Here is a 26,183-nt window from a genome sequence, read left to right as displayed (position 1 = left end):
GGCCAGTCAGGGATACATAGCAAAGTCCTCATCTCCAAATATTTCAGACCCTGAGCAATATTGTGGTATTGTATCTCTCAGTGATTATACAGTCCCATGGGATTTTTGAATTAGTCATGAAGGCAGATTTGATGGGCCTGGCCACACAAGTCTGTAATCCTAGCTCTTCAGTGGAAGGCTGAAGCAAGAAGTCAGCTTCTGAGCTAGGTGTGTGCCAAAGGTCAGCCTGAGCAACTTAGTAAGATAAAACCCTGTCTCAAAATAAAAAGTAAAGCCAGGTGAATCGGACAGGCCTGTAATTTCAGCACTCGAGAGGCTTGAGCAGGACCAGACTTTACAGTCATCCTCAGCAACATAATGGAATTTGAGGCCTACCTGGACTACAAGAGAGACTCTGTCAATCAGTTGAGTTGAGAATATGGCCAATGGTGAAGTGCTTACCCACTTTAAGGGAAGGACGGCTCCATTGGCATAGCTAGTAACTTCAGGAGAGTTACCCACAAACCTAGTCCTAAAGGGACACTTGGACACAGCCCAGAGATTCACCTGGAAGTTATCAACACTGGTAGAACTGAAGGGGGAGACCCACACCGTGACCAGGAGGGTACTGGACACCCTGCAAGCTGTAGTCAGCCTGGCATTCCCCAGGGACCTCGATGCAAACACAGATACATGTCTCTGACATAACGTATGGCACTCAACTGCTCTACCCACACCACTCACCCTGACTCCACACCCCCTACATTGTGCACTACTCACCCCTCCCCCACCACTCCAGGCCCTTTTTTTTTTCCCTTGTGCCCCTTCCTTCCCAAAGCAATGTTTAGACCTGAGCTTCCTTGCCTGGCCTCAGTGCAGAGTCCTCACTTCCAGACTCCCACAAGTTGAACATTCCCTCTGGCCTCAAGTTCCAGTCACTTCCAAGATGGGGCCTTGTCCTTCCATTCAGAACTCCTTCTGCAAGCAGTCTGTGGCAGATCAGTATTTAGGAGCTGGGGAACTGATGGTTTAGGTCACCAGTTTGTCTTGTTGTCCTGAGCCTAGTAGGGAAACCTGGACTTGGGTGTACACCAAGTCCAACTAGCTGGCCATAAGCATGTGATCATCTCTCATGGGTAAGTTGTGGGCGAACTTGAATTGACACACGTCAGTGACCAAATTGCAGCAGAGTGTGTGCATTCCTCCTAGCCTGTTCAGACCTATTCTCATGTCTCAACTTTACAGTTCAGATGTGATGAATTGAAGCTCAAGAGTATTAGGTACAGGAGTCAAATGGATGTAACAGAAAAGCTACATTAGGTACAAGTTCACTGTCCTAATTCTTCAGGAGTGTGTGTCTTCAAAAACAAGAGCCATTTCTGTTCAGGAACCCAGGTCTGCTCTGTCAGCCATCAGTATTCTATGCAGCTGGGGAAAGGAGTACTGAAGAAAATGACAAGGGCCATGCAGCACTCAGTTGAGACTCCCCCTTTTGTGGGTCCTTGTTTTCTTACCTGTGTAAGATGAGAAAGGTGCACTCCTGGGTTTCTGATTGCAACCACCACCCATTTCCTCTCAAGTGACAGCACATTTTGCTACCTAATCCCCTCACTGGTTACAGTGATTGATATAGTACAGATTTGTTAAATGGCTTTCAAGACCCTCTAAGGACTATGAGCCCGTATCTTCCACCTTCTTCCTCCTTAAATGCCACGATGAACGTATTTGGGAGCAAGTGGTTTAGGGCCAGGTATAGTGTATACACCTCTAATGTCAACACTTAGGAGATAGAGGCAGGTAAATCTGAGTTGAAGGCCAGCTTGTTCTTCTATACAAGGAAGGACTACACAGAAAGATTACAGATTAAACTACTGCAGTATTTTTTTTAAAAGAAAATACACAATATTTTAGCTGAGTTAGGGCACCTTGGAAATGGGGACAGGCATACTGGTCGGTTTAACAATGATTACTGGATTCCTGTACCTGGTACAGAGGTGTTACTCAAAGCAGAGCCAGAAAGGCTCCATCATATTAAATGATAAGAGACACTACAGGTAATAATTTTGAGAAAAATAAACATTTTAAAGAAACTATAGATTTGTAATCCTGACACTTTGAGTCTCAGGCAGAACTGAGAATTTGTGAGACTGAAGCCAGGTTGGGCAATAGCAATTTTATTCTCAAGAAAAAGGAAAAACAAGGTTTATGTTTACTGAGACAAAGTGTCAGTCTGTAGCCCAAGATCTGCCTCAACCTCTTGAGTGCTGGGATTACAGGTATGGGCCATTATATACTGCAGAAACATCTTTTTATATTTTTGTATTCTGTATATGTGAATGCAGAGGATAACCTACAGAAGGCAGTCTTTCCTTCTACTATGTGGGTTCCAGGGATTCATAAACCAAGATTGGTCATCAGTGCTTACCTCTGAGCATCTTGCTAGCCCCAAAATATAGTTTTAAAGTTGTACTTATTTTTTTCCTTCTTTGGACAACCCCCAAATTGCAACAGCAATAACAAAATAGCAAAGTTGTATACAGACAGATAAGAACAGCCTAAAAACATCCCTTTACTTACGGGTTTTTGTTGTTCTTGTTTTTGTTTTTTTGGATTCAAGGTTTGATTTGATGCAGTACTGGGAACTGAAACCAAGGCCTGGAGCACACTAAGTACATGCTGTACAACCAGCACGGTAAAGGGACTTTTAATTTGTAAAAGAAGCACACTCCCTTTGAGGTCCTGGTGGGAGCCCTTGGGATAATACAGGCTGCATGTACACACCCTCAGCAGTCATCACAAAGTGAACTAAAATTACTTTACCTTCTACAAACAAAATCAAGGATTCACAAACTATGGCATTTTATTTCAGAGCTTTTGCTTACATTTGTACAATATATTACATAATTCATCATGTTTGCAGAACCTAATATATACTTTATAGTTTTATTCTATAAGTTTTTTCTTCAACATTTTGCTGTCAACAAATCTTTACAGTCTGTACAAATTTGAGTAATTTGAAATCATTTTTCAACAAAATTAGTTACTGTAAGCACACATTACAAGACTGAAAATGCTTTTCTTAGAAAGGTTCAATGTAAAGGATTAAGGATTCTGACACGTTAGCATCTACAACAAAACGCTTCGAGATTCTCACATGTACTGCCAGAAAACAAATAAAACATGCCAGCCTCATTCAAAAAAAAGCACACAGAATCACAATTAAAACAGTAAAACGGTCTGTACAGTGAAGTACTGTGTATTAACAGCGCCAGGTTTTAAATAGTAGCTTCAATGAACACATCCGCAATATACAAATGTATTACAAAGGTGGGGAATTAAATACAAGTGCCAAACAGAGATTGGAATCATACAACATAAAGTCAATACAAGTGGAAACAGCTTGGCGTTCATTTTGCAGTTTATACAAGGCATTTAATTGTATAGGCCTACTACCCAATTAGCTACTTAGACTTAAAATAACAACCATCTTTGTGAGGCAGGTCATATAAATAACCTTGAACCATTCTAACAGTTTGTTCCTGAAGTCTTTTTGTTGTAAGCTCATAATAAAATAAGCAATACAAATGAATTATCTGTATTTAAGGGAAAAGAAACATTTACAAGAAAACACAAAAATATAACTGTTATAATTCATTATGAATAAATATACACTTTGAACTGGCTAAGTACAATCTTTATACATTGTTTAAGATTTAATACAGTTTATTAGCCATTTTCTTTTTCACACAATGTATTATATCAAAATTAAAAAAAAATACTGATTTATAGAAAAATGGCAAAGTACAGTAGTCCCATTTCAATTTGAAGGGGTGTGAAAAGCCACCACAGACCTTTTAGCCTAATTCAAACCTGTAAACATGTTCAGTCATTTTTAAAGAGATTCTTTAATATTTGGTTACCAGGATGATGTCTAATAATATCCTGTTAACTAACTGCAAGTTTTGAATTTGTTACATGTGCTTGACTTATACAATTAAAGTCACCCTAAGGTGACTTGCTTTAAAAAACAATTAGCTTGTACAAATGAAAATAGGTTCATATTTTTAATAAATGAATGGAAAAATATCAAATGTTCCAGCTTTAACAAAATACAAGGGAATACATATACAGTAAGTCTTCTCACATGTTCTGGCCCACCTTTTCTCTGCCTACTGTGGCATCTTTACAGGCAGTGAGAAGCCTCCTCTGCCACAGTGGAAGGCCTTCAAGTTACCAGACACACGCAATTCCCAGACAAGTTGGAAACAATTATTGCTTGAGGAAAAGCAGTTCGTTGTACTTTTTCTTCATAAAAAAAGTGCACTTAAGTGCCAAGTCAGCTTGTCAAGAAATAATTTTTAAATATAAAATAGTGCTTGTCTGATTTTGTGTGTTTGTGTGCCACTGTGCAGTATAAAAAAAGATGTGGCCCTCAACAGCCATTAAGTGCAAAGTGCTCTAGCAAGTCCTGCTGTCACCTGCACTCAACTGACATTCCATTCTGTGATGCACTGGACATTGATGGTTCAGCTAGTGTCAACATAACAGCAGCTGTTATGGAGCTGGACGAGGGAGAAGAGGAGGAGGAAGATGTTGCAGCACCTGAGGAAAAAGAAGAACACATGTGAGGCTACAAAGCAGGCCGCACTTGGAAGAAGCAAAAGCTCATCTTCTCCAAATGCAGCGACTAAGAGCCATCCCTACTCAAAGTATCACAGTATAAAGAAAGGGAAAGCCAGTGTATCTCAAGCAGCAGACTGTTGCCCATCTGTAAAACACAGACGGTACAGTGGAGAGCTCAGTGGCAATGTACTTGACTGGATTACAAAGCCATTGGTTCTATTCCTAGCACTGTCAAAGGAAAAAGAAAGCAAGGTGGAGAGGAAAGAGGGAGGGGAGGAGAGGAATTGTGTATCCATACTGTAGAACACATAGCTAAAGAACAACTTTGTTCACTAAATACTCACACAGTTTTGAATGACAACAGGAAAATGTCTGTCATCTCTGCTACTTCTAATACCACATTTCTGTACCACTTTTCCAATAAACTCTGAGACCACAGACATAGCTTGGCAGGTATGGCCTGACAACCTGAGTTGAACTCCTAGACTCTACAAGGTACAAGGGGAGGCATGACTGAATCCATGATGTTTCTTCTCATGCACTTTGCACTCAGACAATAAATGATTTTCTTTCCAAGTTTAAAAAGAATGGGTGGCTGAAGTAAAAAGCTTCCCTCTGTACTACCTCCTTCAGTTTATATTACACACTGTCTTCCTCAAGGCAATTCTTTCATTATTATCAATACATGAAATGGAATGTTTTAAATTATTATCTATATACACAAATAAGAAGGAAATAAACATCCAGTGAGACAACTCTATGAATAAAGGCACCCACCACCAAGACTGGCCAATCTGAACTTATCTCTGGGACCCACAAGGTAGAAGGAAAGAACTGACTTCTAAAAGTTGTCCTCTGACCTCTAGATGAACACTATGGTAAACTTGTACATATATATGTATGTGTGCATGTGTACACACACATACACACACACAATGTAAAATCAAGTTTTTGTTCCATACAAGGGAGTTAGTTGGAGAAGCAAATTTGTTACTTAGAACTCTCCTACTTGCCCAAATGCTCCCTCTACTGTCTCTAGTTGTCTGTACTGTTTAAAAGTTTAGATGTAAGAATTGCTGCATGGCCTAATCTTTTATAAAGACTAGAACATAACCATATACACTTGCAATGGAACATAACCATCCACACTTACTTCTGTATTTCAGAGGCTCTGGATCACCAGAGCCAAACAGTTTCTATAGAGACTATAGTGGTCCTCAAACAGCCACTACTTCCGTACAGACAACATCTGCAACTCAAGTTCTAGAAGAATTTCATCTCTAGAATTTCTAAGTGGGAATCTATACTCCCTAGGTTTAGCAACACTTATTAAAACATAGGTAGAAGCTAAGGAGGAAGCCCAGTCACTGAAATGACTACTGAGACCCAGGTCCATCTCCAGAACCTGTGTAAAAAAGCAGGGCCTAGTGGCCAGGCAGCTTAGCCTATGAGAAGGACCAGGCAAATGAGAGATGCTGTCTTAAAAATAAGGTATCTGAAGTTGTCCTGTGGCCTCCAGACACATGCAAACACATAAACACAGGTGGAAGGAAAAAGTAAATATAGTGCAGTGTCATGTCATGCACACTCTCTTGCTTTTACTGAGGTTTAGGCTATGAGACAGGGTCTCACTACATAGTCCTGACTAACCTGGACTTTACTAAGTACAGCAATCTGACCTTGAACTTGTGCAAACACTGTCCTGCCCCTGCTTCTCACATGCAAACTCTGCAGTATGTGCCAACAACATGGAGTAGGATCATGTTCCATCCATATTAGCTCTATTACTTTTCCTTTTCAAAGTTAAATAGTATTACACTATACTTATGAATGTGAACTTCTTTAATTTTTAAGCTTTAGTTGTTACCAACAATGTAATACTTTGTACATTAGCAATACAATTTTATTTAAGACAGGGTCTTAAGCAACAGGCTGGCCCCAAATCCACCCTTTAGCCATAGATGGCATTTCTCCTGCTTTTATTTTACTTTCCAAGTGCTGGAATTACAAGTGTGTGCCACCACATCTGGTTACAAATAAAAAAATCTTAATGTCTGTTTTATTTTCATTGGCTTAAATATGCAATTTAATATTTTCCATCAGCAGTGTTGCTAGTTCACCATTAACTGATTTGCACCTTGACTGCATACCTCAAGTCATTCTAAGCTACTATCTGAACTAATGGGATAGGCTTCACTTACTCCTTGCTTCCACTGCTGCTCCTAGATTCTACTTTCATCCCAGCATGTCATTTCCCTGTCTAAACATTTCTAACAGCTCTCTATTCTCCTCAGAATAAAACTGTAACCCCTCACTCTATCCTACATAGCCCCACATGTCTTGTCCTATGCTTACCTGACTCAAATCTCTACTACTTTTACACCACAATGGTTTTCATTCTGGTGTGGAAAGGAACCAAATATACTCTCACCTCAGAGCAGTGGTTCCTAGGTTGGGGTCATTCTACCAGTCCATCTTATGCATATCTGACAGTGTCTAGAAGCATTAACATGCTGTGCCACATGGTATGTGGGATGGCAGCTAAAGATGCTGCTACACAGAGGACAGCTATAGGAAAAAATGCTCAAGCTCAAAATGTCAACAGTGTTACATTTAAGTATCCTGCCAAGGACTTCTGGTGTGAGTCATACACCACCCAAACTCCATGCTGTAGCCAAAACTGCCAATCGTAAATAATTAAAAATCATAACTATATAGCACTAATGCAATCCAATGGATATCCCTATAAAAAGAAGACTCAGAGATGGCTCTACATCCTCCATGGATGTTTACATGGAGCAAGAAGGTGGCAACAACAGCCCATACACATATAAGAAAACAAACAAACAAATAAGGTGTTGACTTTGAACTTTAAACTTCTAGTATTGTGAGAAAATAAGTTTCTATTGCTTAGGTTATCTTCTCTGTCATGGTATTTTGCTATCACAGCCAAGCAAGAGTTTGACATCTCACATTATTTCTTTTCATTTAGGTTTCAAAAGAAATGTCCTGGCCATCTGTATGATAAAGTAACCCAAATAGCTGGAGAAAAAAAAGAGAAAGTTATACTATTGGAAGGAATGTCAACTATTACCACTATAGAAAACAACATGGAGGTCCCTCAAAAACTATAAGCAAAACCATCACATTATGTATAAAACAGGACAGTCTTTATAGTGTCTAGGAAAGTAGAGAGAGGGACGGAAATTATAGTTCATAATATAACATCAGGACCAGATGGGAGCAATATCTTTTAGTGTGATTGCAGTCAACAATACTGTACTACAATTCAGAATACCTACAAGATGGGACTTTGAATGTTGTTATAACAAAGAGAAGATAAACAACCTAAAAATCCTGAAGTATCACTCCACAAGTATGGATGTACTCAAATACCATACTGTGCTCATTAGAAGTATGATCATCTGTCAAAATACTCTTTAAAACAAAGTCATTACAATAATACCAGACACAAAAGAAATGCAAAATACAGGATTTGTTGAATGATCATGTACAAATCAAAAGATTTCTTTTTTGACAAACAATCTTGCTATGTAGCCCGAGCTGACCTGGTGCCTCCCACTCTTGCTATCCCTGCCTTCTTAATGCTAAGTCCGTAGTTATTTGCCACTCAGTGAAGACCTTAATATCTTCATTATATTTCTTTATACTGAGGGTATGTATACTCTTTGTGAGTGGGCATGGAGATGTCATAACAGATGAGGCTGACAGAATTTGCCTACAGAAACAACAGATGTAGTCCTTCCTCAAAAGCAGTGTAACAAACTGACTTATGTTTAAGGAAAAGTACTTACTTTCTCTCTCTTTCTTCTTTAACCGTTTTCTCCTCCTATCAATGGAAGCTACTTCAGATTTTAATGACAGATAATGCTTTCTGATTTCTTGCAATTTTTCTTGAAGAATTGAGATACGCTCAGCACTTGTCATATTTTCCAGGTCCGCTGTCAATTTAAAAGCTTCATTAATATGTATTTTGGGAATAAAAGTTAATAAAAATGAAAAGAAGCCAATATAGTTTTAGAGTAAGGTCTAAGACAGATAAACTACAAGAAACAATTTTCCAGGTGTATTGGTGCACACCTGTTATACTGGCTAAACCGAACAACAACAACAACAACAAAAAAACCCAAAGACATCAAAATATTCCTCTATTCCCTGCCCTTTGACTACAATAACCAGACACAAATGAATTGTACAGCACAAGATTTGTTGAGTGAACACATACAAACCAAAGACCTTATAATCTATGCATTATGCTAAAACTCTTTTGGGCAAACAGGGTCTTGTTATGCTGCCCAAGCTGATCCAGTCTTCCACTCTTGCTATCTCTGCTTTCTGAATGCTAGGATTATAGCCACTATCCCCAGTTCTGGTGTAGGCCACAGTGGAATACACCTTTAATCCCAATACTTAGAAGCAGAGGAAGGAGGACATCTATGAGCTCCAAGTCAGCCTGGCCTATACAGTCAGTTCTAGACCAGCCAAGGCTACATAACCAGACTTTGTCTCAAAACAAAAACTAAAACAAACAAACAAAAAAACCCCACCAACCCAGTTATGGTGCAGGGCTTGAGATTCCAGCTCTCAAGCAACTAAGGCAGGGATTGCCTTGAGTTTGAAGGCAACTACACACTGAGCCAGCCAGCCAGGCTATATAGCAAGATCTTGTCTCAGAAAGGAAAAGTAAACTTACAAATATGATGCAAAACCACCAAAAGGTTAAAATTGTATTTTAGAAGGGAAGGGAGACGGGGTCTTATTTTGTAATCCGAGTTAGTCTCAAACTGTCAATCCTCCAGTCTCAGACTCCTGAGCTCTGAGAGTACAGGTGGGTGCCCCCAGGCCTAGCTCCCATACTATTTTTTTTCTTTAAAGGACAAAGTAAGAAAAAGATTTATTTTTATTATTTTTAATTGGGTATGTGTGGCCTATGTTCCTGAGTTCAGGAGCCCAAAGAGGACCCCACTATCAGAGCCCGCCCCTGAGTTACAGTTGTGAGATGCCTGCCTGCCACTGGTGCTGGGAACTGAACTGCCCTCCTCTGGAAGAGTAGAATTGTAACCAGTAAGTTGTTCCTCCAGCACCCCTACACTGTCTCCAAGCAGATTCTCAATCTTACATGTACTCAGGCCTGGTCAGCATCTGTCTTAATATTTTCTTTTAGCAATTTGTTCATTCTAATCAGGATCCTAGTAAGGTCTATACTATGCCATGTCTCTCAGGCATAGTGTAGTTTCTTTCTTCTAAGACAAAATCCCTACATCCTAAACTACGGATGTCACTTACACATCTGAAAACTCCACTTGTAAACCTTGGGAAGCCGGTTACTGGGCTCCTTGAGATCAGGATCTTTATCCCCGTTCTTGCCACATTTTCCTGGAGACTGGATCCTTGCAGGAGACTTGCTATTGTGGGTCTTCATTCCAGTGGGGACCGACTTGATTGCCTGAGTCTTAGTCATACTTTCACCAGCTGAAAGTTCTTCACTGTCACTACTGTTTGCTGAAAGAGAAAGAAACCATTAATAAACAAAAGTTGGTCAAACTATCATCAACTTAGGAGAATAACTCTAAATATACCACTTGAATTTTCCACTACAGTAAACAATCTACCTATAAAACCTAGAAAATCCGTGTTGAAGATTTAGCTCAGTTGTGTAATGCTTGTCTAGCAAGCCAAAGTCCCTGGGTTTAGCCCCCAGCACTGGAAAAATAAAACATAGAAAAATCACATGCATATGCAGAAATATCTCATCCAAGAGAAACAAATGCCAGAGTCTTCCCACCTAAATTGCCAATAGGTATGAACTCGTTGCACTCATCTTCCATTCTGCTAGCTTTACTATGAAACACAGTGAGCCAGTAGCCAATGCACCCACAGATCCATACCACAGATGCTTCACTCAGACACAGGCTCTTTCCTAGCTAAAGAGCTCTTTACTCTGTTGGACTAAAGGATTCCTTGTAGGAATTTCTTCATTCTAGTACACAGCAACATGTACCAACTCCACTGCCAAGTAGTATATATCACCACCACTGATGTAATAAATTCCTTAACCTCCTAACACCTAATAGCTTGTTTCCTAAAAGTCATCACCATGTTCTTTGTGATCAACACACTCTGAAATTTATCAAGAATTTGCTAATTAAGCTTCAGTTCTAGAATGGATGAACTTATCCCTGACCACTTGCCTTGTAACAGGAATAGGGTTTGTTTAGTTGTACATGTCCCCTTTATGGATACAAAGTACCATGATAGATTCTGTTACAGAGATTACACTAAGAATGGTAATGGTCAATGATCTGATTTACCAGGATGGAAGCCAGATAATCAAAGTGGGACACTACCATGAACTCCTCTAGACAAACTTATTTATGACTCTTTGAAGATGAGCCTTTCTGGAAATGACATTAAAATGGTAACAAAGACAAAAAGCATTACAGTGTAAGAAAAACACATTTTAACTATTCTATTATTTATACCAAGTAATCTAGAACCAATTTGGCATACATTGATGAATTATTCTTTAGCAGTGCCCAAGTAGGGGCTTTGAAAGTATCAAAAGTGATCAAAATTGTAAAAGTGCACCTCTTCCCCTGAATGTAAACAATGTCTGTCTCTCCTAAACACACATCTTAGTGAATCCTTCCCTAGTCCTCACTGCCGCTCTGAAACCATAGCAACTCCTAACTAAGCCACCCAAGGCTTGGCCCCTTTATGTGCTGTGGCCTGCCTCAGCCTGCCTGACACGGCCTTGCTGAGCACAGCCACCCGGGGCCCCGAAGGATGCCATATTCACCGCCTGGAAGTCATATGGGCTCAGCAGAAGCTCGGGGAGCTGACCGCGTAACCCTTTTCTGCACTGCAGTGCAGCCAAGGCCGCTGCTAGCAAAGGTCAGGCAGTGGAGGTGGCAGGAGTCTCGGAAGAGCAGCAGGGGTCAGTGTGGGACACCTGAAAAAAAATTCTTTACATATTTTCCACTTCTTATTTTGTCTACAAAAAATAAACAAACAAATAAATAAATAAATAATCAAATGCACAGCCCTCAGAAGAAGCAAAGCATTCTAGTCTCTGCAGGCAGGCCAATGAACAGTCCCTGCCAGTCTTAGATAGGTGACTGCCCTCAAGCAGTGTGGTGTGGAGACGGATGTCATTTCACAGACTGGAACTGTGCCTATGACACTGTCTTTGCCTACTATTCTGAAGAATTATGAAGCAATTCACTTCATTATAACAAAAATACGCATCATACATGTAGACACTGTGACCACGAAGATAGCTGGGTCATGGTATCTACGTGATCACTCACCAGCAACCAATAGCAATACTGATTTGCTCAATCCTAGACTTTACCCACGATCAGAAAACTCCTGGGTAACTTTTGGCTGTTTGTTGTTTGTGGCAGGGTCACATACAGTCCAGGCTGACTCTGAATTGGCTATGTAGCCCAGAATGGTTGTGAATTCCTGATTCTTCTGCCTCTACCTCCCAAACAATGGCATTATAGGTGTGCACCAACTGTCCAGCCTGTGTGACTTTTAAGGTTATAAGAAAAAAAAGTGTAGAATTATCCCATAACCAAGTAACCTTTGGGGGGGAAGTCGACTATTATTTTTGGATCCTGAAGCTTCAAAGCAAACTTTATACTTACTGCCTTTTCCCTTCTTTTTGTTGTTCACCACGGTGGCTTTATGGCTTCTCTTCTGCTTTTTTGATGAACTTCCTACTCCCTGAGTTTCTTTCACTCTTTTCTGACCTGTACAGGCTGTAATGAGAAACACAAAATAGAATCTCACTTTTATTTTGATAAGGCTAGAGATTGAGCCTGGGGCTTCACAGATGCTTGGCAAATGCTCTACCACTGAGCTATAAGTCCAGCAATACAAAATAGAATCACAGACATTTCCTAGTTAACTACTTAAGTATTTTAGAAAAAAGTATCCTCAAACTATACATTTCTATGATATTTATATAAATTATCACATGAGATATTTCCCAACTTTTAACTAAGTGTCATTAATAACAGCTAACCCTTAGAAATTAAGAGCTTCGTTTAGAAAGGTAAAGTGCATCCTTCTTAGGGAATCACAATTGAAAATGCTGTCAAGCACAGCACTTCAGCTTACGGGTTCAGTAACTCAGACACAGGACTGTGCTGAAACTTGTTCAAATCCAATAATACTAAGTATTAAGGTTCTGTTACAAGTTAAAATCTTAAAGTAATGTAATTTTGAATGATACAATATGGAGCAAGTAAGACAGGATGTCATATAGCTTAGACTGGCCCCTAACCTCTACAAAGCTGATGACTACCTTCAACTCCTGATTGTGTTTCTACCTCTTAAGTGCTGCAATTACAGGTCTAAAACACGACGCTTTGCAACATATTAACTGGATACATTTTTGACAGAAATTCATAATTGTTTTATGTGAATTTATTTTTAGGGCACTGGCTAACTAACATGTAAACAACTTACAAACTCAGCAACATGATCTAAAAAACATTTTGGTGTGAAATGACCTGCAAAAGGTATTAAAAACCAACATCATATCATTCTTTCTTAAACTAGCTCAAGTGTTTATTTTCAATGAGAAATTCCCTGATACTGCAAATTCATGAATTCATCACTACCCTAAACCGTAGCATTTCTATATACACTACTTTAGCCCTTGTTATGCTTCTATATCTTTTGAATTATACATGATCTCTGAGACTACCAAAAATAAGCTTTAAAAAAATAGACTAAAGAGATATACGCTTACTTCTAATTTCTAATACCATAACACATCATATCAAAGTACATGAGGCTTGGTACCAAAAACATTTCTTGTTGTTCCTGTTATCAATGATGAAATTAACCAACAGTTTACAAAATATGGCTCTCTTGGTTGAAAAATGTAATAGAATGCTCACTGTATGAAATCTGTATTTTTTACTAAATAAATTAATTACTTTCAAGTTCCTTCTGTTGTGCATTTTGTAAACTAATGCTTACCAGAAAAGTGAGCCAAAAATTAAAATACATTTCTGAAATACATCTTAAAAATAAATTAATTAATTAAAATGAGGTCATATGATAGATGTCTAAGAGTTTATTGAGGCATAAGTTTTTAAAAACTGAATAGTATTTTGATTTGATAAAGCAAGTGGCTTCAAGTTCCATCCCTTTAAAAGAATATTTATTTTATTTTTAATTATGTATGTGGGTATGAGCTTGGGTAAGTGCCCATGGAGGCCAGAAGATGGTGTTGAATTCCCTGGAACTGGAGTTACAGAATGTTGTGAACCACTTGATGTGGGTGCTGGGAACTAAACTCTGGCCCTCTGTAAAAGCAGTGTGCACTCTTGATCACTAAGCCATCACTCCAGCCACAGCACTTCAAAAAGAAAATTGTGTGTGTGTGTGTGTGTGTGTGTGTGTGTGTGTAAGAGGACAATGTGAGTTGGTTCATTCTCTCAACCAAATGTTTTAAGCATCACATCTGAGTCATCAGGCTTTGTGACAAGTGTCTTTACCCAAGGAACCATCTTTTCAGCCCAAATCCCATAGTTTTAATTTAATCAAGGTTAACATACAAAAGAGCAGCACTGACTGAGCCTCAGTAGAGAAGATATCAAACTCTTTTCTGGATAACTTTATTTTTTTTTTAGTGTTGAAGATAAAGAAGATAGAATCTCTCAAGAGCTGGAATTTAATACAACACTGCAGAAGGCCCAACTTACACTCTTTTCCTTTGAAGATGGCTTTTTTTCATGACTATGAATTAAAACTCCATGACATAGCATGATATATAGATATAATCCCAGTAGCAGCTGCACCTGTACATATCCAACTTCTGTTTTCACTAAAGATTTACTTAGTACTCTTTATTTTTTTCAGAAAGGGTCTGCCTATGCAGCACTCTTGGGCAGGAACTCATTTGTAGCTTTGAACTCTGGAGCCTTGTCCTTCCACCTCCCAAGCACTGGGATTACAGCATGCATAGGTGAGCATATTTCTATGTAGTCAACTAAGACCCTCACTATTGCACTGTCCTCTGAGACTCAAAACACACACCCTGCAATGTTCTTTACAGTGGATGTGCATGTTTCAAACCCAATGTCAGCTTAGAGTGCACCAATTTGAAACACCTGAATAAAGTGGTTTATAAGAAAAATGATGGCAGAATAAAACTATGGTATCTTTAGAGGACACTAATACTTTCACAAAGTACTAATTTGATTTTCCACCTTGAAAACCTTCATGGAAAAAAAAATCAAGAATATTACTGTAGAGTATTATTAACACACATACTGATCCCTCAAGTATACATCTAATAAAGCATCACATTTCTTTACAAACTCACACAAATAAGCAAGGCTTGTAAATCAAGTTTGACTCGGTTGTCTGAGAGAAGCAGTGCCTAGACAGTTGAATGCTCTAAACCCCTATTTACAATATTTGATTAAGGGTGGAGCGAGTCTCACAATAAATCAAAATGTTTGTGAGAGACTGCACATTTCAAATGCAAGGACAGTGCTACAGAAATAGTTAAGTGGCTCATATGATCTAGTTGATCAACGTATGAAATGAATTTCATCAGTTTTAAGCTCAGGGCCTAGATGCAAGTGGTCCTAGATGCAATTCACTTGAAAGGTCATAGATGGTTCAAGTAAAAGACATTAAAGGCTTTCAAATCCATGCCATTATCAATATTGAAATTATCTTCCTACTATCCATTTTCGCCGTGTCCATACTAGAATACAGCTCAACCACCTCACATTAAAAGACACTGAAACTATCAAGGCCATGAAAGGGGAAATCCTATAAATAATCACCATGTTCTTTCCCACCTCACCTTTTTCTGGATGTTCTGGTTCTGGCTGATTGCTACTGCTGGAGCTCACGCTTGCATCACAGCCTGCTGGTGAGCTATTCCCCTCCGACTGGAGGTCCTGGAGCTCCCCCACAACACTGTCCACCTCAATTGTGCTGTCAGTTTCACTCTTGATGCTTCGAACTTCTTCCTGGTTTGGAGGCAGGGGCACTGACACTGTGACAGAGGACTGCTGCTGACTAGTTTCTGTTACAGTGACTGAAGAAGGCGACTCTGGTGTGGTAGGTGGGGTATTGAGCACTGAATTACTGCCACTGCTTGGAAATTCTGTTTTTCTGTCACTAACTTCTAGGGGTTTTTCTTCAACTGGCTTACTGTCAACACTGGCAGGTAGTGGCTTCTCTAGCTCCATAATGGGTGAACAACTCTCCTCTTCTGCCACAGTCTGTAGTGACTCCTCTACTGTCCCCTCATCTGGGGCAGGGTGGGGTGGAGAAGCTGCAGCCTCAGTGTCAGAGTCAGAGAAAAGCTCCTTTAGTGTTTTCTTAGGCCACTGTCCCTGAATACTTGACCAGACATCTTTTCTATCTTTAGCCCTGTTGTTCTGAAGTCTTTCATCAGAGTTATTTAAAAGTTTTATCCTTTTTTCTGCAACTTCTGAAAATCCTGGATAGAAACTAGTTGTCCGTAGAGATTTTCTCTTTTCTTCTAAGCCATTATATTTCTTGGTTGGTGTCACCTTTGCTTTGGACTTTTCTTCTTCATCTTCATCTGAGGAGCTGTTACTACTGTTTCCTGGGCACAGCGGCTCTTTGCTCTTGCTTCTGTCTTCCTTCTTGCCAGGGGATCCAGTCTGCAAACACTCGTCTGTATTGCAATACCGTCTTTTCCCACGTTTTGTTTGTGGCTTTAACGCCTTATCTATTGTGTCTTTTTTAACATCCTTTCTCTTTTTTGTGAGTTCATCTTCCTCTTCAAAATCAGTATCTTCTGATATTGTTTCCACATCTTTTCTTAATCTTTCTGGAGATTTTGACACTGTTTTGGTTATTACCAAATCTGTGTGGACTTTGTTTTCTTCTAGTAAAGATGGACTACTCTGTTCCTCTTTTGAAATCAGCTCATTTCTGGTGTGGGTTGAATGTTCCACCTTTGATTCCTCTTTGTCAACGTTATCTACGTCCTGAGTACACCTCTCATCTTCCTGCTCACTGTCTTCAGCCGAACTTTCAGAAGCTAAAAAAATAAGAGGGGGGTGGGGGGGCAACATGACAAATAAGACTGTTGTTTATGTCTGCCTCAAACAAGCAAATAAAAACAAATTTCCATCCTAGGTGCTAAGATTTAAATATCTTGAAAACTGAAGCTGGAACTTAATGACACTATGGCAACTGGGAACTTCTCAGAGCAGTAGGTTAGCTGTCCATGAGTTACCACCATTGTGACTGCCCTCACCACAGAGAGCCACTCAATGTCTCAACTGCAAGAAATAAAAATTCTTTCCTTTATGAGTTTGACCCAGGCTGTGGCACTGTTAAACCAGTAGAAAACAGAATAATAGTTTTTCAAGTGAACAAAACTAATATGCAGAAATTTTCTAAAGAAATTTACCTTTTTCCTATACTTGTCCTTAAAATGCTAGAAAGCACTGTCATTAAATAAGAACATGGAGGGCTACAGAGAAGAATTAGGAATATTGCTCTTGCAAAGGACCCAGGTTCCTAGCACACACATCATGGCTCAACCACCTCTCAATTCCAGTTACAAGGGATCCAACCCGTATTTTAACCTGTGCAGGCACCAGGCACATGGTGCAAATATATACATGCAGGCAAAACACACATACACATAAAAAAAACTTCAAGAAATGAGATTTATTTTAATGAGAATAACAAGACAAAGAAATCCTCTGTTTTAAAAAAATTCTAAAACCTATACTAGAGTTTGCATAAATCTTTCTACCTAGCCATCAGGCCACCTACTCCAGCCAGATAAGCATTCAACAATGCCCTACCTCTCACAAGAAGATATTATTATAATGAATCTTTCCACCCACCTACCTACCTATCTACCTACCTACCTACCTACCATCCATCCATCCATCCACCTATTTATCCACCCATCTATCCACCCACCCACCCATCCATCCATCCATTCACCCTCCCACCCACGCATCCATCCATCCATCCATCCATCCATCCATCCATCCATCCATCCATCCATCCATCCATCCAACTATTCACCCACCAATTCTCTATTTTTCCCAGGAAGGTCACAGTGTACCAAGTGTAGAGAAAGAGATTAGTAGTGATATTTGCAAAGGAAGTCACACTAAGGGCTATTACTGAACTTCATTAGTATCTATCATTAAACTATCATTAAATTAAATGAACATTCTTTGGAAGGCCCAGATTAGCCTAAAGAAGTCTTTTTGTTTGTTTGTTTTTGTTTTGTTTTGTTTTTCAGAGACCAAGTTTCTCTGGATAGCCCTGGCTGTCCTGGAACTCAGTATGTAGACCAGGCTGGCCTTGAACTCAGAAATCTGCCTGCCTCTGCCTTCCAAGAGCTGGGATTAAAGGTGTGTGCTACCACCGCCTGGCTAAAGAAGTCTTTTATACTTTCTATGCCCTGTTTTGATTTTTTTTTTTTTTTTCAGTTTTTCAAGACAGGGTTTCTCTGTGTAGCCCTCACTGTCCTGGGCCTCACTCTGTAGACCAGACTGTCCTCAAACTCAGAAATCCACCTGCCTCTGCCTCCCAAGCGCTGGGATTAAAGGCAACATCCTGTTTTGACTGTGCAGATGAAACTCCAGCTCTTCTCTCCATATCTTTTATGTTGCTGCTTCCTAGATCAACTACCAACACCCAGCAAAAACATCCTTATCAACTTGAGGATAAGCACTGGAGATAAACTATGTAGAGTTAAAATGACAGTAGTCTACTACTCCCACTGCATATATCTCACTGGTCATCCTTGTGTCTATAACAGGTGTTCTATCTGTGGTAAGCACCAAGGTTTCCAAGAACTCACTTATGACCCTAATCATGGGTTAAGCTCTCAATGAAGCAGGCTCTGAAATCAGAATATGAGCTAGAGAGTCTACTCAAGACAGGTTTCTCTATATAGCCCTGGCTGGCTAGAAACTCATTATATAGACCAATCTGGCTTTGAACCCTTGAGAAATCTGCCTGCCCTTGCCTCCTGAGTACTGGAATTAAAGATGCACACCACACTTGGCCCAAATGACATTGAAGATAACCTCTACCTATGCTTTTTCACAAACTTATATTAAATGTTTAGCATTATTTTAAACTAAACAATATCTTCTTTTTTAAAGATTTATTTATTAACTATATAAGCAATTCTCTGCCTGCATATCAGAAGAGGGTACCAGATCCCATTATAGATAGTTATGAGCCATCAAGTAGTTGCTGGGAATTGAACTCAGAACCTCTGGAAGAGCAGCCAGTGTGCCATTTCTCCAGCCCCAACAGTATCTTCTTTAGGTATATATCCAAAAACAATTAAATCCTACTTTAAAAGTAATGATTAATATAAAGTTAGGTGAGAACTCCTAAGAGGTACATCTAGTTATTTTAACTACTACCTGCTTATGACTGAAGTGTCGAATTCTTATTCTTTAAACTATATATTTTTTTCTATATAGTAGTCTACACATTAGATATACTACAGAATTTTAAAGCAAACTTTAGAATATTATATAGCAGTAGGCTTATATAATGAATTCATATGTAGTCTTCTGAAATAAGGGGAAAATCTAATTTCTATTATAATTAAATCAAGTTATGAGCAATTTAAAATATTTTAGGGAGAAGAATTAATTTAACTTATTTTGTAGATCGGATCCCTATTCCAATGCATTTTCATATTAGATTTAATAATCCCACTGCTTTTTAAATTTAATTCATTTATTTTTATTATTCTGTATGCATGAATGTTTAACTTGAACGTATGGGTATACACCAAATGTGTGCTTGGTGCCCACAGAGTTCAGAAGGGGTCAGATCCCTTCCAATCTGGATTAAAGTGCTTATGACTCAACATGTGGGTATTGGAAACTGAACTCAGGTCCCTAAGAGCAGCATGTGCTTAGCCACAGAACCACCTCTCCAGACCAGTTCTCTGCCTTTCTTTTAACCATAACCATAAATCAAAATAGGCAGATAAGCTCTTTACAACTTCCAGAACTGCATTATCATATTAACATATAACACAAACTATGCTTTATATCACAACAAAAAGGATGTTTGACAAGAACTAGAGAAACCCAGCACTGTGAGGTGCTAACAATAAACAGAGCAAATTCTGGTAAAACAAAACAAAAAAACAAAAAATAACCTGATGCCACTTTTATAAGATGTAACTTCAGGGATGATTTTTGGGGGGTGGAAGGAGAAAGAATACGTAAGGCTTTTTTTCTTCCCCTGAGACAGACTATTGATATATTGCTCATGCTAGCCTCAACTGTCAATCCTCCTGCCTCTGCTTTCAGAGTATTGGAATTGCAGTCATGTATCACTACACAAAAACTCATTTAAAGATAGAAATTAAAATTAAATAATTGCATGCAACAATTATGTTTACCTTGTAGTCCATTAAGAATGGAAGTAATTTCTATAGATTTAATATGAGCTGTATCAGAGTTTTTGGCATCAGCAAGATCTAGTTTGGAAACCATCTCAGGAGATGGATTTGACTGAAACGGTGATTTTGACAAGCGTCGAAGTTTACAGTTCTTAGGAGAGTATTTTTCATCTCTGTCTTTTTCTTTGTCTAGTTTATTCTAGATTAAAAAATAAAGTATTGATATTAGCTATAATCTTATTATAACATATGAAGTATTATATAATTATGTTTTATAATATGTAAAATAATATGTAATAGATAAAATATAAAATAAGCATAAACTTATTACAAACATAATCCTATTTTAAATCAACATTAAAGAATGTTATTAAATATCTAAAAGAGAAAAATACCATAAAAAAGAAAAGAAAAATAACCAGATTTGACTCTTTTTTAGATTATTCATGAAAACACTGAGAGAGAAAAACTGTTTTGTGTTTATAATATAATAGTAGGTATGATATTTGACAGGTGATTAAGACCAGCAAATAAGTATTGCTAATAACTTATAAATTCTTAAAAATTAAAACATAAATCCAAATTTAATATTTACAAAAGAAAAAACTCAATTTCAACAACTTTATATGAAAATTAATATTCTCACTGTAAAACAACAAGCTGGAATGGCCATATTCTGTACTTTGAAATTTACAGTAAGTTACACAGCTTTGACCTGCTGTGAAGTGAGCTCAGAGACAGGCTTCCTACCTCACTCAAAGGCTTGATGTTTTCTCAAACTCAATTTATAGAGAAGTCAAGGCTATGTAAGATATTTCCTATCAGCGATTTTGTTTGTTTGTTCTGCAATTTAGGTTCTCTAAAGTGTGACTTAGAGCAACAACTCTGAAGTTCTATTACACAGACAGACTAAAAGCATGAGTGATTATTTTCACAAGTCTCCAAAGGACAGCATCACATGAGATATGCAAGGAGAGAAATACTCCCTTACATGTAACAGTTAACATTCAGATAGTAGCTGTCCTTCAATTGGGGTCCTTGGCCCTGAAACTTGAGAACTTGCTAGAAAAACAGTCCCCTAGAGAGAAGAATCAAAATGCTGAGGATGGAGCCAGGAAGCTTGTTTTAACGTGTTCTCCAAGTGACTTGGTACATGTTTCAATAGTGAGTTCCTGTGATCTGGCCTAACTTTCAGAACACCCTAAGAAGGCAGGTGAACTAACACAGCCTGCAATGGCTGTTACTCCCATTTTTTAAGCACTTTATGACTTGAGTTCAGAAATCACAACCTATCATGCACATTGAAGGCTTAAACAATTTACTTTAGTCCAAGTTAAATAATTTTTAGTGGCAAAGAAGTCTCTACAACAACAGCTCTCATGAGAAAACTTAAAGAGAGGGCAGGAGGTTATGTGCAATACCAGATGGTAATGTAAGAAACCTTTTAGAATCTCCTAATTTCCAATTCACAAGCCTCTTTTCTTATGAACAAGAATTTTAACATGCTTGAGTTAGCATGAAGAAGAGAACAGAGACAGATACTCAGAGAACATTTCATGTGTATGACTCAAACACTGCTTCTCCTACTTGTCTATTTAGAAATGCTAAAGCTTACTTTGTACAAAGACACTGGGTTTTTAACAAACATTTTAACAAATATTCTTCCGTTACTAAAAACAATGCTAAATATAGCATGGTTTACAAATTTTCCAATAGGATCAACAGTGAGAATATAAAGAGTTTAAGAAATCCTGAGTTTTAAGTACTGGATTACTGTACTAGAAACTTAAAAAAGACTCAATACAATAATAAAAGCATTCATCATTTAAGACCACAAAGGGGTCCCTAAACAGGACCATAACAGCTCTTCACTGGAATAAGGAGACTGAGTTTCAGAATTATTACTAAGCATGTCAACTACACACAATAAAAAGCCATTTAAATGATTTTTAAAAATTTCAAAGCCATAATAATGATCTGGTTTTTATTCTATCATGCACAGTGGTACAATTTTGCACATGAGAGCATAGATCCTATATTAGCTATTGAGTGTGTAGTAAAGAGAGTATTGAAAACATTCTGAGCCAGTATCCAGTAATATAGAGAAGAGATAGACTCTCCTGTCCTTAGACATCTCTTCTCCACCTTACATCTACTTACATCCCCTACCCAAAATGCTTGATGGCTCCTAGTTGGGAACTACAAAAGTCAGGAAAAGATTTAAACAGATAAATGCAATTTGGTTGTATGGCTTTATACAATGTTGAGACTGAAAAGGTTTAAAGATCACTTAGCACTTTCCTAAAACCTTTCCACAGGTAACAAAAGTAATTAGAGCAAAGTCTAATATTAGGTAAAAGTGTTATTTAAAGGAGACAATAATACCAGAATTAGCGCATGCCCACACATGTACATTTAATTGCCTTTTAGGGGGGTGGAGGATCAGAAATGGATTTACTTAACAGCTAATGGTGCATAGCAAAATCAAGACTTTACCTTTATTTTCTTCCGATGTTTTATCTTTGGTACATTTTTATCAGCAGGTCTTACTATTTTATCTGCTTTAATCCATTCATCATATCTAAAATTAAGAGAAATGAGCATAAATATGCAAGCTATAAGCTACTGAAGGAACTATACTATATTCAAATAGAAACTCAAATATTGAGTTTTAACATTTTACAACTTCAAAGGCTCTTAGAAATCTGATGAGTATGCAATCGAGAATCAAACTGACTGTCCATGGTCACTATAGCTACTGACTGAACCAAACCCCCATGAATCCTCTACGTTTACTACTGCTCCACTCAAACCATTCACGCACAGTAAATATTGAAAAATTATAATCTTTTCTACACATTTATTTTGCCGTTAAAAATGGGTAGGCATTTTTTTCCCCTCTAGACCTATCAAGAAAGCATGCTGTAGTTAAGTAATACTCTGACAGAAAAGCCTCCTATTGCTATTTAGAGAATGAAAATAACCTGGGGAGAGAGGTGCCAGAAGTTGGGGGTTGATGCTGCTCATAAAATGCTAGAAAAAACATTATTCTGCCCCAAGTTTTCTGTGTTCTAAAAAGCTTCTTTCATATATTAACAAACATTAAAGGGTCAATAGAGCTATGATGACTTCTCAATTCAATGTTCAAAGTCTTCAGGATTTTACAAGGTACTAAAATACTACTGACTACATTAAGCTATAAACAAACAAACAAACAAACAAAAAGAGTACTTATTTTTCCATAAAAAAATAAGCTAGAAAAAAAAAAGAAACACTGGGGGGGCTGGAGAGAAGTCTTATAGGTTAAAAGCATTGTGTCTTCCAGAGGTCCTTAGTTCAATTCCCAGCAACTATATACATGGTGGCTAATAACCACCTATAATGAGATCTATGATCTCCTCTGGCCTGCAGGCACACATGAAGGTAGAGTGCTATATATATGATAAATAAATAAATCTTAAAAAAAAAAGTTAGAAAGCAATTCAGTCATTCTCCTTTTCTGTTTTAAAATTATATCCATAAAAAGAATGACTATTTGTTATTGTTTATTTATCTGTCTGCAGTATTGGAGATTAAAAATTATAGCCTTGCATATGCTAAGCTGTGACTCCAGCCTTTAATAACATAAAAACCTGAAAATAAGATTTAAGATTAAAATGTCTTCATTATTACAAGCTTATAGTGAAGTAACAATGGTCCCAAATCAAGAACTAAATTAACAAGCTGTGATGAATCAGGCCTTGAAAGGCTAATGGAAGAGTTTCAGGAGCTTCAGGCCAGCCTGGCTACAAATCGCAAGTTCCAGGTCAGTCTGGGTTACAAAGAGTGACCCAATCTCAAAAAGCCACCAGGTCATCATTTGATTAAACATGTTTTCATGTTAAGACAAAAACAGAAGACCTAGGAATATCTAAAGCAACCCTTAGGTTAGTGTTTCACCGGCCACTGTGAAACTTATGACTCAACTCCACATGGGATCACACTAAGGTTCCTACTGGCTAAACCTGATGGTGGCCATAAAAGAGATAATGAGGAGTTAGAGGATGCATTCTGGACACATCTCAATGTCTCTATAATGTGACTGACTGATTGAACCATTTACAACACTAGAAGTCTAACATATCAGTAAATGAAAACTAAACCTGCATACTATATATGGGTTTAAAGGCTCAAACATACAATACTTGAGAAAGCTGTAAAGCAAGTATTACTTCTCCTTTGATACTTAGCCTGGTACAGTAGTATATACCTAGCATTACAGTACATTTTGCCTTTCACAGCAGTATTAAAAAACTGCATTATGCTTAAGAAAGCCATTTGGGGACAAAGGATCTATGAATGGTAGAGTATTGGCTTCCCAAATCTAACATTTCCTAGAGATACTACAGTTTTATAAGAATAAACAGGATTCTGGATGGACCTAAAGTTTCAGATACCTGAAAGTAGAAGAATCACTTGAACCTAGGAATTCAAGGCCACCCTGGGCAACACAGCAAGAATCTATCACAAAGGTCCAGAAAGATGGATGGCTCAGCAAGTAAAAATACTCGCCATGCAGACTGAAAACCCTGAGTTCTACCTCTAGAACCCAGTAAATGTGGAAAGAGATAAATAACTCCAAAATGTTGTCCTCTAACTTCTACATGCACACTGTGGCATGCATAGGTGCACTCATCCCACAAACATATTCCACACAAATAATAAATAAATTTAAAAGTAGAACCAAACTCAAGCCAGCAATGATGACAAACAAAGCCCTACATGTGTATGTGAAAGAGGTAAAGCAGCATAGTTACTAATCCTTATCAGATGGCAACAGGAAGACCCAACTAAATGAAAGTTACTCAGACCTACAACAAAAGCTGCAGTCTGCTTAAGCTATATGAAACTAAGACATATATACTATTATTAGTATATGCTAAAAAGAGACAATAATACACTTATTTTTAAAGATAATGGGAGTAGATATTTGGTGTGGACAGAAAACAGGAAATTTAGTTCCAGTTCAAATATCTTTTCTTTGTTTTGCTTCTTCACACCCCCAAGACAGGATTCCTCTGTGCAGTCCTGGTTGTCTGGGGACTTGCTCTGTAGATCAAGCTGATCTTTTGTTTTGCTTTGAGACACTGTTTCAATGTAGTGTGGACTAGCCAGAATTTGCTATGTAGCTGAGACTGACCTTGATTCCTGATGTTCCTGCTTTTCACTCTGGTGTAGGGATTACTGGGAATTCAAATATCTTAAAATAGTACAAAAATTTAAAGCCCAATGTTTTTAAAGGAAGTGGCAAAAATGAGAAAAATTTCAACTAAGAAATAGAAAAGCAAAATATTTTAAATTTTTTTTCACTAAGATACTTTATTAAATAGAACATTTATTCATCCCTCAAAATACAACTTTAAAGGATACTAGAATTGCTGGATATTGTGATGCATGTCTTTAATCTCAACACAAGGGGGAGGCAAAGGTAGGTAGATCTCTGTTGAGTTTGAGGTCACTCTGGTCTACAAATGGAGTTCCAGGCCAGGTAGGAGCTACATAGTGAAACCCTGTATCAAAAACAAAAAAAGACCTGAATTGTTGGAGCTAAACACATTAAAGAACACCTATAATCTATCACCCAGGAGGCCAAAACAGAAGAATGGAGAACTCCAAACTAATCTGAAAGGGGGTGGTGGTGGGGGGTGGTGTCTGTCTCAGCAAACACCAACATTAACAAATAATAATAAAAGAATATAGCGCAAGTGTGTAATAACAGCCTTATCCTCTTGACTATCATAATTATCCCTGTACAGGAGGCTCCTCCAAGCTAATTACTGTTTTAAGAATCAATAGGAGGGAGCTGGAAGATAGCTCAGCAAATAAGAGGTACATGGACAGAGTCCAAGGGCATCTGCATTCACATACATACACAAAGACACATGAAGATAGTGAAGAAAAAAATAGGTTAAAAAAAAAAGAAAAAAGAATCACATAGGATACCAACCATTCATAATAATTAGGAAATGGGAGCAACCTAATTATCCACTAACAGGTGAATGGATGATAAAAATGTGACACATATACATACATAATGAAATTTTATCAAGCTATAAATAAAAGTAAAATCATTGCACATGCTGGAAAATGAATAACC

At 38.0% G+C, this 26,183-nt stretch overlaps 1 protein-coding gene across 4 annotated transcripts in view; it reads right to left on the bottom strand.

Annotated features, from left to right (window-relative positions):
- Positions 1–2,821: 2,821 nt before the first annotated feature.
- The window catches only part of Arid4b (AT-rich interaction domain 4B), a 128,979-nt gene continuing 105,617 nt past the window's right edge, over positions 2,822–26,183 (bottom strand). For all 4 annotated transcript variants that reach the window (XM_031358983.1, XM_031358986.1, XM_031358985.1 and 1 more), the window contains 7 exons: positions 22,544–22,628; positions 20,048–20,246; positions 15,464–16,678; positions 12,276–12,389; positions 9,910–10,125; positions 8,418–8,564; positions 2,822–4,581 (listed from right to left, as the gene is read on the bottom strand). In XM_031358983.1, coding sequence (XP_031214843.1) covers positions 4,454–4,581; positions 8,418–8,564; positions 9,910–10,125; positions 12,276–12,389; positions 15,464–16,678; positions 20,048–20,246; positions 22,544–22,628 — 2,104 coding nt within the window. In that variant the 3' untranslated portion in view covers positions 2,822–4,453. The remainder of the gene's footprint in view (positions 4,582–8,417; positions 8,565–9,909; positions 10,126–12,275; positions 12,390–15,463; positions 16,679–20,047; positions 20,247–22,543; positions 22,629–26,183) is intronic.

The sequence above is a fragment of the Mastomys coucha genome, unplaced genomic scaffold (assembly GCF_008632895.1).
Source record: "Mastomys coucha isolate ucsf_1 unplaced genomic scaffold, UCSF_Mcou_1 pScaffold7, whole genome shotgun sequence".
Taxonomy (NCBI): domain Eukaryota; kingdom Metazoa; phylum Chordata; class Mammalia; order Rodentia; family Muridae; genus Mastomys; species Mastomys coucha.
Note: the sequence above shows the minus strand (reverse complement) of the source record. Positions and strands in the feature narration are given on the sequence as shown.